General features: G+C 39.5%; 1 protein-coding gene across 1 annotated transcript; it reads right to left on the reverse strand.

The window, feature by feature from the left end:
- Positions 1–421: 421 nt before the first annotated feature.
- On the reverse strand, positions 422–15,250 carry LOC114365661 (phosphatidylinositide phosphatase SAC2-like; the record flags this gene model as incomplete). Its single annotated transcript, XM_028322282.1, has 13 exons — positions 15,009–15,250; positions 14,436–14,821; positions 13,844–14,128; positions 12,099–12,283; positions 11,257–11,368; positions 9,186–9,258; positions 8,506–8,698; positions 7,774–7,939; positions 6,160–6,321; positions 5,063–5,133; positions 2,627–2,765; positions 1,402–1,529; positions 422–593 (listed from the first exon to the last, which is right to left on the reverse strand). Coding segments are annotated over exons 1-13 (2,169 nt in total), but the record flags the coding sequence as incomplete, so codon positions are not given.
- Between the last annotated feature and the right edge of the window lie 281 nt (positions 15,251–15,531).

The raw sequence follows: 15,531 nt of genomic DNA on the forward strand, positions 1-15,531 counted from the left end.
CTACTTACAGTGGAAGAGCTAGTATCAAGCGTCCCAAGTTCTACACAGGTGACCGACGCCAGTGGGACTCGTTGGACGGACAGCAGGCGGTCTGAAGTCTCGTCATAGTCCGCCACGTAGTATGCGTCGCTTGTTAGTATTAANCAATATTCAAAGCCCCCACTCGATGGACCGACGATCTAGTGAAGGTCGCCAGTCCATCTAGTGAGTGTTTATTAACTCGCTGTCATTTTACTTACAGTGGAGTACGCGACGCTCTTAAATATTCACCATCATCACTTCAGCCAAATGACGTCCACTGCTGGACAAAGGCCTCCCCCAAGGATTTCCACAATGACCGGTTCTGCGCTGCCCGCAACCAGGCGCTTTACGAGATCGTCAGTCCACCGAGTGGCTGGCAATACGCTGTCGTTCTACTTACAGTGGAGGAGCTAGTATCAAGCGTCCCAAGTTCCACACAGGTGACCGACGCCAGCGGGACTCGTTGGACCGACAGCAGGCGGTCTGAAGTCTCGTCATAGTCCGCCACGTAGTATGCGTCGCTTGTCAGTATTAACACGCTGTCCATTTCTGTCTCGTGTGGGTCGCCGGTGCTGTAAAGAAAATAAGATGAATTGGAAAAAAATACAATAAACAGAAAAATATTTACAGTAAAATGACTAACCAATCTTTGAATCTAAGGCTAGGTTTCACCATCTTACTTTAACTTTAACAAACGTCAAAAATCTGTCAGACTGCGTACAAAAAACACCGGTTATCGTTATAGTTACGATCCGGGAAGCATGGTCGATCTGTTTTAATGGTTTTAATTTATTATTTAATGGACTTTNAGTATTAACACGCTGTCCATTTCTGTCTCGTGTGGGTCGCCGGTGCTGTAAAGAAAATAAGATGAATTGGCAAAAAATACAATAAACAGAAAATATTTTACGGTAAAATGACAAACCAATCTTTGAGTCTAAGGATAGGTTGCACCATCTTACTTTAACTTTGACAAATGGAAAAAATCTGTCCAACTCCATACAAAACCACCGGTTATCGTTAAAAATACGGACGGTCAAAGTCAGGTGGTGCACTCAACTTAAGTCAAAATGAAAATAAATTTTCTAGTTTGAATAATTAACTTTTGAACGCGCGTTTGCGAATCACACAAGTCCAGTGTCGTTAATAATCAAAATTATAAAATAGTAATATAAGTTCGGTCGGAGAGATTCGGAGGACTCTGATTCTATGTTGTATTCTATGTTTTTCGCACATTATTTCGATATATTATTGTATTTATATTGTATTGTATCCAAACAGAATGAAAATTGCATCCTCTCCTCACCTTTACGAGTTGCCACAATACCTTAGCTATTGTGGATAAATATGTAAATGATAAATTCAAGTTATGAAACTCACTTAGGATCAGCGTCAATGAGTCCCCAGCTGCCTAGTACGGGTTCGGTGTCAACCAACAGCTTCTTGCAGTCGTCGATGAGCGACTTGACGTGCTGCGCCATGGCCGCCGTGTCTGGGACCGACTGATCCTGAAGATGGAAAAGTTGCTTTTATAATTCCGTAAGAAACAATTCTAAAGCAAAAGTATGGAATCATCCTCTTTGTTCCAAGCGACTTTAAGCCTTAAGGGCCACGTTACTTAAACTTGCGCAGGTTCCCGAAGCGGGCACTCGTGTGATTATTTTGTAAAACTTTAATTGATACCTTGATAGTAAGTATAGTAATTTAATTTTTAAGATCGCTCGGCAAACAAAAAACACGACGCCGTGTTCTTGCTCGTAAGAATAATTAAAAATTATTGTAAGATTATTTATATCTTTGTCTTACGCAGCCAATTTACTCATACGATATTTGACTAAATTTTTTTGACTTTACTAAGGTTTTAGGATGACAATAGGTCATTTGAAACGGAAATGTTATTTAGGGATCCAGGATGTAGCGCAACAAGGATAAAATGAAAGCTAGGAATATAGGAAGCTAAGAGGCTAGGAACAGGACTAGGGACGCACGTTGAACATGAGCACCTTGACCTAGGTGCACCATCCGCAGTCTACGTACAGTTGTTCCAGGATGGAGCGGGACTCTCCTTAACTCTAGAAGCTAGGAACAAGGCTAGGAGTAGGAACAGGACTAGGGACGCACGTTGAACATGAGCACCTTGACCGAGGTGCACCGCCCGCAGTAGATACAGTTGTACCGGGCTCAAACGGGACTCTCCTGACACGCTAGGGACTAAGAGGCTAGGTGTAGGAACAGGACTAGGGACGCACGTTGAACATGAGCACCTTGACCGAGGTGCACCGCCCGCAGTCCGGCACGTACAGTTGTTCCAGTATGGAACAGGACTCTCCTTAACTCTAGGAGCTAGGAACAAGGCTAGGAGTAGGAACAGGACTAGGGACGCACGTTGAACATGAGCACCTTGACCGAGGCGCACCGGCCGCAGTACATACAGTTGTTCCGGGCTAGAACGGGACTATCCTGAAAAGCTAGGAGCTAGGGAGCTAGGAGACCCGCGACACGTAAAGTTATACCAGTATGGAACAGGACTCCTTAACTCTAGGAGCTAGGAACAAGGCTAGGAGTAGGAACAAGGCTAGGAGTAGGAACAAGACTAGGGACGCACGTTGAACATGAGCACCTTGACCGAGGTGCACCGGCCGCAGTCCGGCACGTACAGTTGTTCCGGGATGGAGCGGGATTCCCCTGTCATGACGTCTATGGCCACTTGACGGAGCGCGTCTTTGAAGGTAGACAGGTAGTATCTGCAACAAAGCGGTTGATGACATTCTATGTATAGGGTTGTCTATTGCTTCCATAGAGTTCACTCTTATATTGAGACGCTCGTCGACGACTGAAATCTTGAAGAAGTAGACGTTGCTTATTTAAACTGTCAAGTGGCGTTGGTTTAGACTAAACTGGCCGGGTGATTGTTACAGCGAAAAATAAAATTCATCCTTTTTCGAAGAACACGAAACGTATGTACAGTCGCGGAATGAAAAGGTTCGTCACCTTAGTGTCGGTTTTCGCTTGCACTAGGTACTGTAAGAGTCAAACCTGCCAACATAACCGTGCAAGAAACAGTGCTGCTAACATTTAAATTAATATGACGTTTGCTAACGAATAAGGTTTTGCTTGTTTATTTTTCTATGCCATCAGTGCAATGAACTGCAATGCAATGATAACATTGACCAATTGACAATAGTTTTTTTTATTTAATATAAATAATAATGGCAGGTTGAACCAACAAGAAGGTTTTAGTTTATCAATCATAATAATCTTCTTGACAAGATAAATCGGCAAACAACTTTGACATCAACATCTGAATAATTTTGAACTTTACTGACGAACGGTTAAAGATTATTTTCCCTAATTCAAGATTATTCTGTAACATAGTTTCAAAAGGTAATATGTGCTCGCGATTCGTTGAAGGAATCAATTTGAAAACTGACGAACCTTTTCATTCCGTGACTGTACATAAAGCATTTACACGCTCACGTTCACGCAATGGAGACAGCGAAATCATGACGCTTAGGCTGAGTTGCAACCTTAATTTGATATACTTTTGACATTTGTTAAAGTTAGATGGTGCAACCCGGCCTTATTATCTTTACAATAATGAATAATGAAGTGCTTTTGAAGAAATTAAATATTAAGCCAATTTAGTAATCGTAATGAAAGCGTTATTTCGGCACGTCTAACAAAATAGGCATAAGAATAATTTTCGCTGCCTAGAAAATTGACAGTTTTTTCCACAACAGATAAGCTCTTGGCCTGCATCTCACCTTATAGTAAGTGATGATCAGGCCGAAGGTGGAAGCGAGCTTCGCCCGGAATTCTCAACCACACTCATATTAATATTACCAGACATCTAAACGGTTATTGATTGTTAAACCAGTGTACACACGAATATCAAGTTATTTGTGTTACGGTGAGGAGGTCGCAACATAACATTGAGGTCTGATTCCGAATTTCCACTCTCAAACAAGGATAAGCTACTGTCAAACTATGGTCATAAGCACGGTAATACTTATGATAATATTACCGTGTCATAAGTGAGTCATCTGAGAGTGGATTCATACTTGAACTGCTTTCAGAAATAAAGACTTCAGTCTGACAGCATTATACAGAGTGTTGTTTTATAGTTGATCAAACAAAAACGTTTTAATCCACTACTCAAACACAACTACTTTTCTTACAGGACCAATATAAAAAAAATATTGACATCCCCTACATACAAATGACTGATGCTGAAGATAATTTGTATGAAAATGATTTTTTTTTTTCAACATTTGAACTTTCGAATCAATATTCAATGCAACCAATGTTGCATTTGAAAAGTAGAATCAATCCCTTTTGTTTGATCAAGTACAAAAGTAACACATTTTAACTTTTATTGAACAAGAAAAAAGATAATTAAGCTAAAAGTTAATAGTGGAACGGAATCTGACCCAATAAAGCGATAACATAACTTGAGAAAAACTTTGCCAATATCAATACAAACTGACCTCCCCAGTCCGTATGCAATTTCAGCCGTCGCAAACTCAGTAGCCAATGGATGTCCAAAGTAACTTGGCATCAACTCTAACTTAGGCCTTTCAGTGTCCATATTCTCAAATACCATCATGGACGCCGTTTTTAAATCGCGCCATAAGTCGTCTATTTCGTCTATGGCCGCCATATTGACAGGCTGCCCGAGAGCGATGTCTATGGCGCACTGCGTCAGTGCGTCATTGAAATGACATATGATGAATCTGTGATAGGAAAAATACACAGCTTTCAACATTGTTCGATGTTCGTATAAAGCAGAGTTTTCGGCGCGTTTTGCCCTACATAATCAACAAAAATATCTCAACATTCAACAAAATGGCCTACTAAAAATGTTGAGTGTTGACATGTTGATTGTGTAGGACAAAACACGCGTTGGAGACCCGGCTTTACGTAGTTCGTGGGTATTTCTATCCGTCTTAGATTTCATCATCACCCGATGATTAATGATTTGTTTGTGGCGAGTGGCAAACAATAAATAGTTGAAGGTGGCCTAAGTGATTGTCTATGGTACCTGTTAGCTGACGCGACGCCATCTTTCATCATGCCGGTGAATTTTCTTTCGCCTGTTCTCGTGTAATCGCCCTGTAACAAAAAATATGGGTATCAGTTGATTGTATTTTTTTTACATTTCAGTTACTTCTATGCACTTGACCCTAAACACACGTGCTAACATGGCCACTAGTGTTATCAGCGGCTATGGAAGTTCGTGGTAATTATCATGGTAGCGGTGTTTATAAGTGGCTAATATGGCCACCAGTAGCTATTGGTGGCTCAGTAGCTCTCTTGGCACTCACCTGAATCCTGAATCACAGTAGTCCTAAAAAAAAAACATCAAGTACATCTATGCTTTGATGTTTTTTTTTTGTAAATATCGTATTCGTTTTACTATGCTGTCTATCAATGCCATAAAGACAACGCGAATGCGTTTCTAATTCGTAAGTTTACTTGTCAAATTTTTCATCTAAAATACTTTAGCGCCTTAGTGCCGGCCGTCATAGTGCAACTCTATCATGGCTCTCGGTCACTACGGTGCCGTGACTACCAGTGGCTATCATAGCTTTCGGTAACTATGGTGTCGTGGCTATCATGCTTACTGACAGTGGCTGTAAGTGGCCGTCGGTGACCATCATGAAACTTATCGCTACCATGGCTATGCGAGTACCTCCAGCGCCTTGGTGCCGGCGTACTGCCTGGATACGACGTCTCCGTTGTCGGCCCACATGGTGAGGAAGGCGTGGCGCAGCGCCGGCGGCAGGCCGCAGCCCGGAGTTCCTAATCCCAACCGGCACAGCTGGAGTCTAGCAGTGGCTATCGTGGCTATGGTGTCGTGGCTATCGTGGCTTTTGGTCACTATGGTGTCGTGATTAAGAGTGGCTTTCGGTTACTATGGAGTAATGGCTACCATGCTGACTGACATTGGCTATCGGTGGCTATGAGAAGCTATCATGGGCCACTGCGGCTATCGTGGGTCACTGTGGATATCAATGGCCACCATGGTTGTGTGAGTACCTTCAGCGCCTTGGCGTTGACTGACAGTGGCTATCGGTGGCTATCAGTCGCCACCATGAGACTTATGGCTACCATGGGCCATTGTGACTATGGGATTACCTTCAGCGCCTTGGTGCCGGCGTACTGCCTGGACACCACGTCTCCGTTGTCGGCCCACATGGTGAGGAAGGCGTGGCGCAGCGCCGGCGGCAGGCCGCAGCCCGGAGTCCCTAGTCCCAACCGGCACAGCTGGAGTTCTAGCACGTATTTCGCTATCGCTGTCTGTAAGGAATATACAAGAATTAAACTTTCACGTCTTATTATATTTGAAACTGAGAATAACGAGTCACAAACGCGACATTCATTATGTTAAAGATTAATAAGATATTCTGCTTGTGACCATGGGTAAAGTAACATAATAGCAGGGGACGTAGTGTGAGATTACGTCAAACGCATTCGATGTCGACTGCGTAAAAAATGACATTAAATGTATGACAGATTGTACAGCGCCTCTAGCGGAAACTTTCAAGAACTAAAATCTTCATATATTTTTAACGCGCTCTCCAGTGACGACGTTTGTTGTAAACTCACAATAAGCCCTCAGAACTCATGTTTATACTACAAAGAAAAAACATTGAATTTCCACATACACGTCTGTGGCTGTCAAGGCGATCAGTGCTATTAGTAACTCTATCTTGGTAACCAGTAGGCCTAAGATGCGCGCCGCGATAAGCGGTAATCACGCCATTTTATCGATTTTGCCCATACATTTTAACATCGATAAAAGTTATCACGGCGCGCATCTTAGGCTTGGTCGGCTACCAGTGCCTGTCAGAGCTCACGGTAGTTGTGGCGATTGTCGTGGCTATCAGTAGCTATAATTTACTGCCAGTGGCTATCTTGGCCATGTGCTACCAGTGACAATCGGAGCTCTTGGTAACTATCATGGATTTGGTAGCTATCAGTGGCCATCAGTAGCTATAGGTTGCTATGAGTGTCCATCGGTATCTATCAGTGGCTATCAATGGCTATCACATCACTTACCTGAACAACATTAGTCCTGTCCAAACAGTCGATGCAATTCACCCTAAACACTCCATTCTGCGCACAGATCAAGCCGCGGTCATCGCGCCAGCAGAATATCATCTAGCCGATAATGTCCGAGATCGCGTGGATAATAAGTGACAATCTCTATCTGTACCTACCAGTGACAATCGGAGCTCTTGGTAACTATCATGTCATCGGGGCTATCAGTGACCATCGGTGGCTATCAGTAGCTATGAGTGATTATAGGTGGCTGTCAGTAGCTATAGGTTGCTATCAGTGGCTATAAGTGGCTATCATATCACTCACCTGAACAACATTAGTCCTGTCCAAACAGTCGATGCAATTGACCCTGAACACTCCATTCTGCGCACAGATCAGCCCGCGGTCATCGCGCCAACAGAAGCGCATCTCGCCGATAAAGTCCGAGATCGCATTGATAATACGTGACAATCTCTATCTGTAGCTATTTCAGCTACCAGTGACAATCGGAGCTCTTGGTAACTATCATGGATTTGGTACTGTGGCTATTTCAGCTGCCAGTGACAATCGGAGCTCTTGGTAACCATCATGGATTTGGTATCGGTGGCTATCAGTCGCTATAGGTGGCTATCAGTCACTATAGGTGGCTATCTGTCGCTATATGTGGCTATCAGTGGCCATCGGTAGCTATCAATGGCTATCACTTACCTGAACAACATTAGTCCTGTCCAAACAGTCGATGCAATTCACCCTAAACACTCCATTCTGCGCACAGATCAGGCCGCGGTCATCGCGCCAACAGAAGCGCATCTCGCCGATGATGTCTGCTATCGCGTTGATAAGGATGCTCACGTTTTCGTAGTGCATGCCGCGGCTGGAGGAAAATGAGCTTTATTGACAAGGAGAAAGTGGTGGTTTTCTTATGTTTATTGAAGGTAGTGCATGCCGTAGCAGGAGGAAAATAAGCTATTTCACAAGATGACGCTGTAACGGTGGAGTATGATGCTCCAAATCGCTATATAGCAGCGTTTTTGAGCGTCAGCAAGTTAATAAATGAAATCATTTTTTGATGTTAAGATAACGCAATGTAGGTATTACACTATATCGCCACTACTGTTTAGGACTGGCTTTAGAATTATTATTTAGCGCTAACGCACGCTGACGCTGAAGCGTCGATGAAGAGAGATGAGCGTCACTCAGGAAAGTTTCCTTTTACTTACATATTGACCTGTCAGCGCCGACGATCAGCGAGCGGTCAGCACGATTCTAAAACCCGTCTAAGAGTGCCTTAGCAAGGTACTAACGTTCGAAAATCGCTAGTGTGTAGGACTCTTACATGTAGATTGAATTAGGTAAATAGCTAATAAATAGAATAGAGTACTCAACAAACTTCAGAAAAGTACTAACTTAACTTTTAAACAATCTCAAATGACAACTTACCAATACTCATGGAAGTCGAACGTAGCGTATATGATATCCGGGCTGTTGTACTTCAGCACATGGTTGCCATACGTCTCCCATATGATCCGCTCTCTTCCCTGCTGCTCCACTAAGTTCACAATGCACACTTGCTTGTATATGTTCAGTTCTTCCTGGAAATGGTTCTTGAAGGCTCCGTGAGATTCCTCTTCGGCTGTTAGAGGGAGATAGCGAAATGAGGTTACGACAGACAAAAACTTTTAAGTACGGTCGTCATTAACCTACTGGGTCCTGGGCATTTAGAAAGAAACTTGTAAAGAGAAAGTGTTCTAAGCAGTGCCACACAGCGATGCTCATTGCAATGGAACCCCTGCAAGCCCTGGCCACCGATGATGAAGGCTTCGACACTGGTTTTCAGTGTGCCCAGTGCCGAGTGAGTTACATACTTTTTAGGATCAAAATTAAATGGCCCATGTCCTGTAAAAAAGACTGTTAGGTTTTTTTATAAGGTACATAGTGTTTAAATGTTTTTAGACGAGCGGCCCCTCGATCGCGAAGCCCTGGGCACGTGTGCAGAGTGTCTAGTCATTTGCATTGTTGGAAAAGACGGGTTTGCTGTTAATATAATAAAATCCGTTTTACAAAACAACGTTCAACCTCTAATTGAAGCAGAATGTGTGTGTAATATAAATAATACAAACTTCTGTCAAGGCGAGGAGGCGGCCTGAACTTGTAGTCTGGTTGACTCCAAAATATGGGCACCGATCCGCGAACCTGTGAAAATGATGGACTTTTATGTTGTATTCAAATGTGTACATACTTTATGTTTAAAGAACTTTAATGATTTCCCCTAAGGATTATCGCACTACTTAAGTAAATACTGTTAATTGAGCATAATGCTTGCGTTTTGTAAGTATCTGTCCATTGTTATGCGTCAGAAGAACAACAAAGCAGGCACTTCGCTACACGATTATGAAATCGGTGCCTAATCGAAATCAATGCCAACGGATTAAAGTAAAAATAGTCGTACTTCCAGCTTTATACCTTTCTTTACACCTTTATTGCCATATTTATTATGTATAAAAATCTTGGACGAATATAAAAATACTTCATTACACTAATAAAATCTATGCTTGTTATCATAATATCTGTTGTTATCAGACTCTACATTATAAAATCGTTTTGCAATGTTTTGGCTAAATTATTGATGTTTTTTGGCTTCGCCTTACTTATACTTTTTATAATTTATAAGCTTATCTAAAATATTTTGAACGTACTACAGACACATAATGAAAGATTGGCTGAATTTGGCTGCATCTGCACCAAATACACAGACTGGTGAAACGGTGGATGCTGACCATAGCACATACAAAAAGCCTTTCAAAACGGTATCCCAATTCGGACATTGGTGTAACAAAAGTAATCGGCGCACGTTCAAAACCAACAGCGCATGACTGTAACTGTAGAAAGGCGTTTTACTTTCTACGAGTGAAACTTATAATAATACTTAACATGACTCGGGTGCAATTTACAAGATTAATGTATGTATTTCCTTTTTATTTGTGAAATAAAATATATCTATGAGGCTACGATACAATCATAAGCTTGTATGTATAAAAGTTTTAATCGAAGTCAAATGTAGCTGAATACCTATACAATAAATTATTACCTACTGTAGGTAATATCAATTTTATATTAATTGATAAATTTATAATTTGTTTCCTATAGCCTTCACGCCTTTTGATTTAGCATAAATTATACGCGATTTGTAGCAATGAATATGAACTATACAGATTCAAAATCCATTTATTCTTTTAATGTAATGTAATAGGAAATTAATGAAATAAATTGAAATGTCTGTTAGATCATTACACATTGGGTTATTTTGTGACATGATGACTCATGACACAACTATTATTTTGTAGGTATTGTAATTAGATATGGTTATTCATTCGTAATTTTGCATGGTATGCTCTGCTTACTATGGGGTACTGACCTCATTGTGAGATAAATATAATTTTGGCTTGATATGCAAGGTTCAAAATGGCATACATGCATAATTACCATATTATGATGATTGATAGCTGTTGGAATATACTACAGCGACTATTTTGCTCTGTAGCCGTATGGGCACATACCCAGTGTGTGTATACCCAGTTACCTTGGCGCAGATTGACTTGTTAGTAAGGTTCAAAATGTAATATCCACACGAATGCCCTATGAATGCTGTCAGAACAGATTAAGTTTGTAAGTTTATCACGTATTACTTATTAACAAAGTTCAAAGTGACGTATTAGAACAATTAATTGGTAGTGTGAGGTTCAAAATATCTGAGACATATCTGCACAAAGTTGGCTCTGTGAATACTGTCAGAACAGACTATGGACATGATTTGCTGTCTCTAGATAGTTCGCCGGGTTCAATACCGTTAAGATTTGAAAATCACGTATTACTTATTAGGTTCAAAGTGATATAATATGAGCTTGTGCCGGGTCACTGTGGTTGTACTTTAGCTCTTAATTACTTGGTAGTAAGGTTCAAAACGACATACCTGCACAAAGGTGGCTCTGTGAATACGGTCAGAACAGACTATTGAAATAATTTGCAGTCTCTAGATAGTTCGCCGGATTCAATACCGTAAAAGTTTGAACTTTGTCAAGTATTACTTCTTAACAAGGTTCAAAGTGACATATCAGCATGTGCCGGATAAGAAGTCACTGTGATTGTACTTTAGCTCTTAATAACTTGGTAGTAACGTTCAAAATGACATACCTGCACGAAGGAAGCTCTGTGAATGCTGTCAGAACAGACTATGGAGACGATTTGCTCTGTCTCCACATAGTTCGCCACTTTGCCACCGGGTTCGATGCCTCGGCGGTTGTACCTTTGAAAAGAATTAAAGTTGATTTTAAAAAGCGCTTTTACGTGTCCCGAATCAGCTTACTCTACCACCATTTCGGGACAACTTTAGATAACCCAACATAAAATGTCTTTGGATTTTAGCGCCTTAGGAGGAAGGCAAATAAATTGGGAAAAGGTCAAGTAGAAAAAGAAGAAAATTGACTTAACTTAAGCTGTAGCAAGATGGTAAATCTTACAAATTTTGTATTGCTTCTTACAAAGCAATTTTGACCTGACTTTATAAGCAAGTTCAAAGTATAGCCATTTATCATCTGACTATTTGAACTTGCTTTTTTTTTAGGAAAAATAGAAGCATTTATTGCGAGATTCGAATGTTCTATTCTCATATTGTTCACACAACACACCAGAAAAAACTTCAATAGCTAAACATCATGGCATTTTATGCAGTACAAATAAGATCTATTTTAGAGTAAAAATGTATGTTGTTATTAAATTTTTAGCATTAAGAGATGCATCTTAAACTTATTTGATTAAATAAATCCAACATTGATGAAACAAACGCTGGCCGTAACAGCGTATTACACTTGAAAATTTCGACGGGTTCATCCAGTGTCTAAGTAGCTCAGTTGGAAGAGCAGTCGCCCGGCAAGCGGAAGGTCGTGGGTTCAATTGCCGCCTTAGGCAGTTCGATTTTTTCAAGTTATTTATAATTAAAAAAAAGTATGTTGATTACAGCATATTTCTTTACTCACCTAGTGCCAGCCTGGTACCTCGACCGCCGTGAGATCAAGCCCAAAGTAAAGGTCTCGTCGCAAGAGTTAGTGTTGGTCAGAGACTCAGTGTTCAGTGGGTTGCTGTCTGCTGGTTCCACCGCTATTTGTGACAGGTGGACGTAGCCTTGGATGATGGGGAGCACCCATTGATCGCATTTGGGACTCTAAAAAGTATTTCATCATCAAAAAAGATAGAAGTCACGATAGCCGAACGGTGAGGGGGTCGGACTAGCCGACTCGTGATCCGGGGAACGCGGGTTCGGGCCCCGCCGCGCTCGACTATTGTGGTGAGCTCACTTGTTTGTAACACAAGCATATTTGGCTTAGTACGAGGGGCTAACGGGACTATAAGTAATTTGTGCAATTAGAAATTATCCTACTAATAATCTTAAAAAAAAAACAACATTAGGTCGTTTGGCGGAATAAAGCGCTTATTAGTAAAATACTGATCGCTAAGGCAGTTTTCGGCGAGGAAACGTTTGCTAATTGCAATAGTGACGTGTTTCATTATTTTTTTAATAGCGACAGCCCTTAGCGATCGCCATTTAGCTTATAAGCGTTTTTAAGCACTTCTTTTCTATTTATTTATTTATTTTATTTGGTGCACAAAACAGGGATACAACCATAACATACAAAGCTTTTAAAGCAGGCTATACAGTAAAACTTGTTGCAGCTCCAATAAAAAGTGCACACAACATACAATGCTATTCGAGTTAACAATAATTATACATAATACATGAATTATAAATAGTTAACAATAATTATACATAATACATAAATTATAAATAGAAAAATAATTATTTAATGTTAATTAATAATGGAAACAAGTTATCTAAATATATAAAAGGAGAAACTGACTGACTGACTGACAGATCAACGCACAGCCTAAACGGCTAAACGTAGGCACTTGAAATTTGGAAGGGACGTAGCTTAGGTACCGTAGAGGTGCACTAAGAAAGGAATTCCCGAAATTCCCACGGGAACGGGAATTAGCGGGAAAAACGGGATTCACGCGTACGAAGTCGCGGGCGGCCGCTAGTTAATAAATATAATGAAATTTAAATCAATAATTCTCTAAGAAATAAAGATGAGAGAGGAATTATTTAAGTAACAATTCATTAACAGCTTTTTTGAATTTGTTTAGGGTAAGGCTGTAGATGTCAGGCACCTTCTCTATATCGGGTGTGAGCTTGTTAAAGTCTCGGCAGATTCTATGCATGGCGCTGTGAGAGGACGCGTTTTCGCCAAAAGCCCCCATTATTTCAATAAAACTCATAAAACTCATTTATTTATGCAAATAGGCTTTAAAAAGCACTTTTACACATCCCTGTATTAACCCTACCACTGCTTCAGGACAATAAATGGGCCAATGCAATAAGGTTTCTTTTAATTTTTTCTTTTTGTTAGTAAGTAATTACAAAAGAGTTTAAATATTTGGGAAGTTACTTGTTGTAGATTATCGTGATAAGATTATGATGATAGATATAAGTGAAGTTACTTGTTAAATTAGATAAACAATGAAATCAACAGATAAGATATGAATGACTTAAAAGCACTTTAGAAAGTAAACTTCAAACATGTAATAATAATGCACCTATTTTTTTAAACCTCATACACATAAAATAAGCCAGTACTTATGCAAGACTTCAGCTATAGCCATCTATTTTGAACTTAATACAAATAAAATGAGGTTCAAAATGAATTATACTCTTTAATCTACATACCTCTAATGCAATGATGTCTTTTAGCATGTGTTTGTTCCAGAAGAATCTATCGTCAACATGTTTAAACCATCTTGTGATGTCCGTAACTGGCTTTCCTGTCCCTTCTTCGGTTTCCAGAATCTTTTCAATCTCATACTGTCTTTGTAAAGTGTTCGTCAAGTCTAGAGTCCGGGAGTAGTAAAAACTTTCTGAATCGTCAAAGATTTTGTGGAGCTCATCGGTGAGACGTTTCTCAAACCGTTCGGCTAATTTTGGATCTCTTTGCTTTTTCACTGTTTGTTTCACCTTTGAAAAAAAATACATAATAAGAAATTACCTTAATAACATTAAGCCCCAGAATTATGAATTAATAACATTGATTATTCATTTAATTTGATTTATCATAAATATCATTAAGGATAAAGGAAGAACACTATCATGTTAAATTAATAAGTTATTTTCAGTCTGCAAAACTAAGATAACACATTGAATATATAATTTGAACTAGAAAGGAAAATGTAAATAGGAAGCAATAAACTATGGCCAATTTTTAACTACAAATGAAATTATAATTATAAAATTGGTGAATAACAGCCTACAACAAACAAATTACCTGTGTAGCAGCTTGTTGAGTAGTAGTTTTGATAGTATTACTGACGTTTTTGACCGCACCAACTGTTTTATTCAGAAATGCAGAGTTCTCAAACAGGCGCCCTCCCATTTTCCTGTTGATTGATCTCCCTGAACTAGCTACAGAGCTCGAGGACCCATGTTTTGTGCACGGACACAACTCTACTTCTTGATTTGTCACACCCATGTTCAAGAAACATATCGATTTAATTTTATAAATTGTGTGATGAAAATAAATTTGACCAACTGGCACACTCTCCTTTATGATCATGAGACGCGGTTCGAATATATTGGAATGTTCCACCTTGCCTAAAATGCCTTCTGTTATGCCCAGACATTCTATATCTTCGATATCTGAGAGGTCCCATGCTAAAAATAAGAAATTATTGAAAATATATTTATGATGAATGAAACTTATTTTGTACAACTATTATTAATTGAAATCAAATAAAAAACTGTTTGAAAATACAATTAGTTTATTTTCCTACCTAAACTGAGTATAATCTAGGTCAGTTAACAAAGCAAAATATGATAAAATACGAAATTGAATGCGTACCTGATTTGACTGAAAAAGCCCCAGTTAACCGGTTCCACCACAAACTTGACTCGTTTCTAACAAATATATAATATTGATCTGATCGAAACAATTCCATTATTGCCAAAATTATTTATTTTTCGCGTCGTTTCTATTGAATTTCATCGTGTTTATTATTGTTGTAATTTGTAGACATTTGACATTTCAGAAATTGGGGAAGGGGCAGATGACAGTTAGTTTCTAAATGGTGGTATCATTTCCGGTACATGGCGTTGAGATGGTCGATATTGATTGAAAAAAAGAAACGTGTAAAGGAACGTTATTTTTTAAAATATAAAACCATAATAAAACAGAATAAGTTAAGTGAATTCAATAAAATAAATCAGCTAAGCTTGCTTTAGTCTTCTGAAATTATTTTCACTATAATAGAAAACGAATCAAAGTAATAGTAAAAAAAAATTTGGAGGCACTCGATCGTATCAAGTTAAACATTTTTTTCAATTATAATGTTTGTTGTTTATTACGAAGTCTATTTGAATTTAAT

The sequence above is a fragment of the Ostrinia furnacalis genome, unplaced genomic scaffold, assembly GCF_004193835.3.
Source record: "Ostrinia furnacalis isolate ACB-3 unplaced genomic scaffold, ASM419383v2 OfSCF7606, whole genome shotgun sequence".
Lineage (NCBI taxonomy): Eukaryota > Metazoa > Arthropoda > Insecta > Lepidoptera > Crambidae > Ostrinia > Ostrinia furnacalis.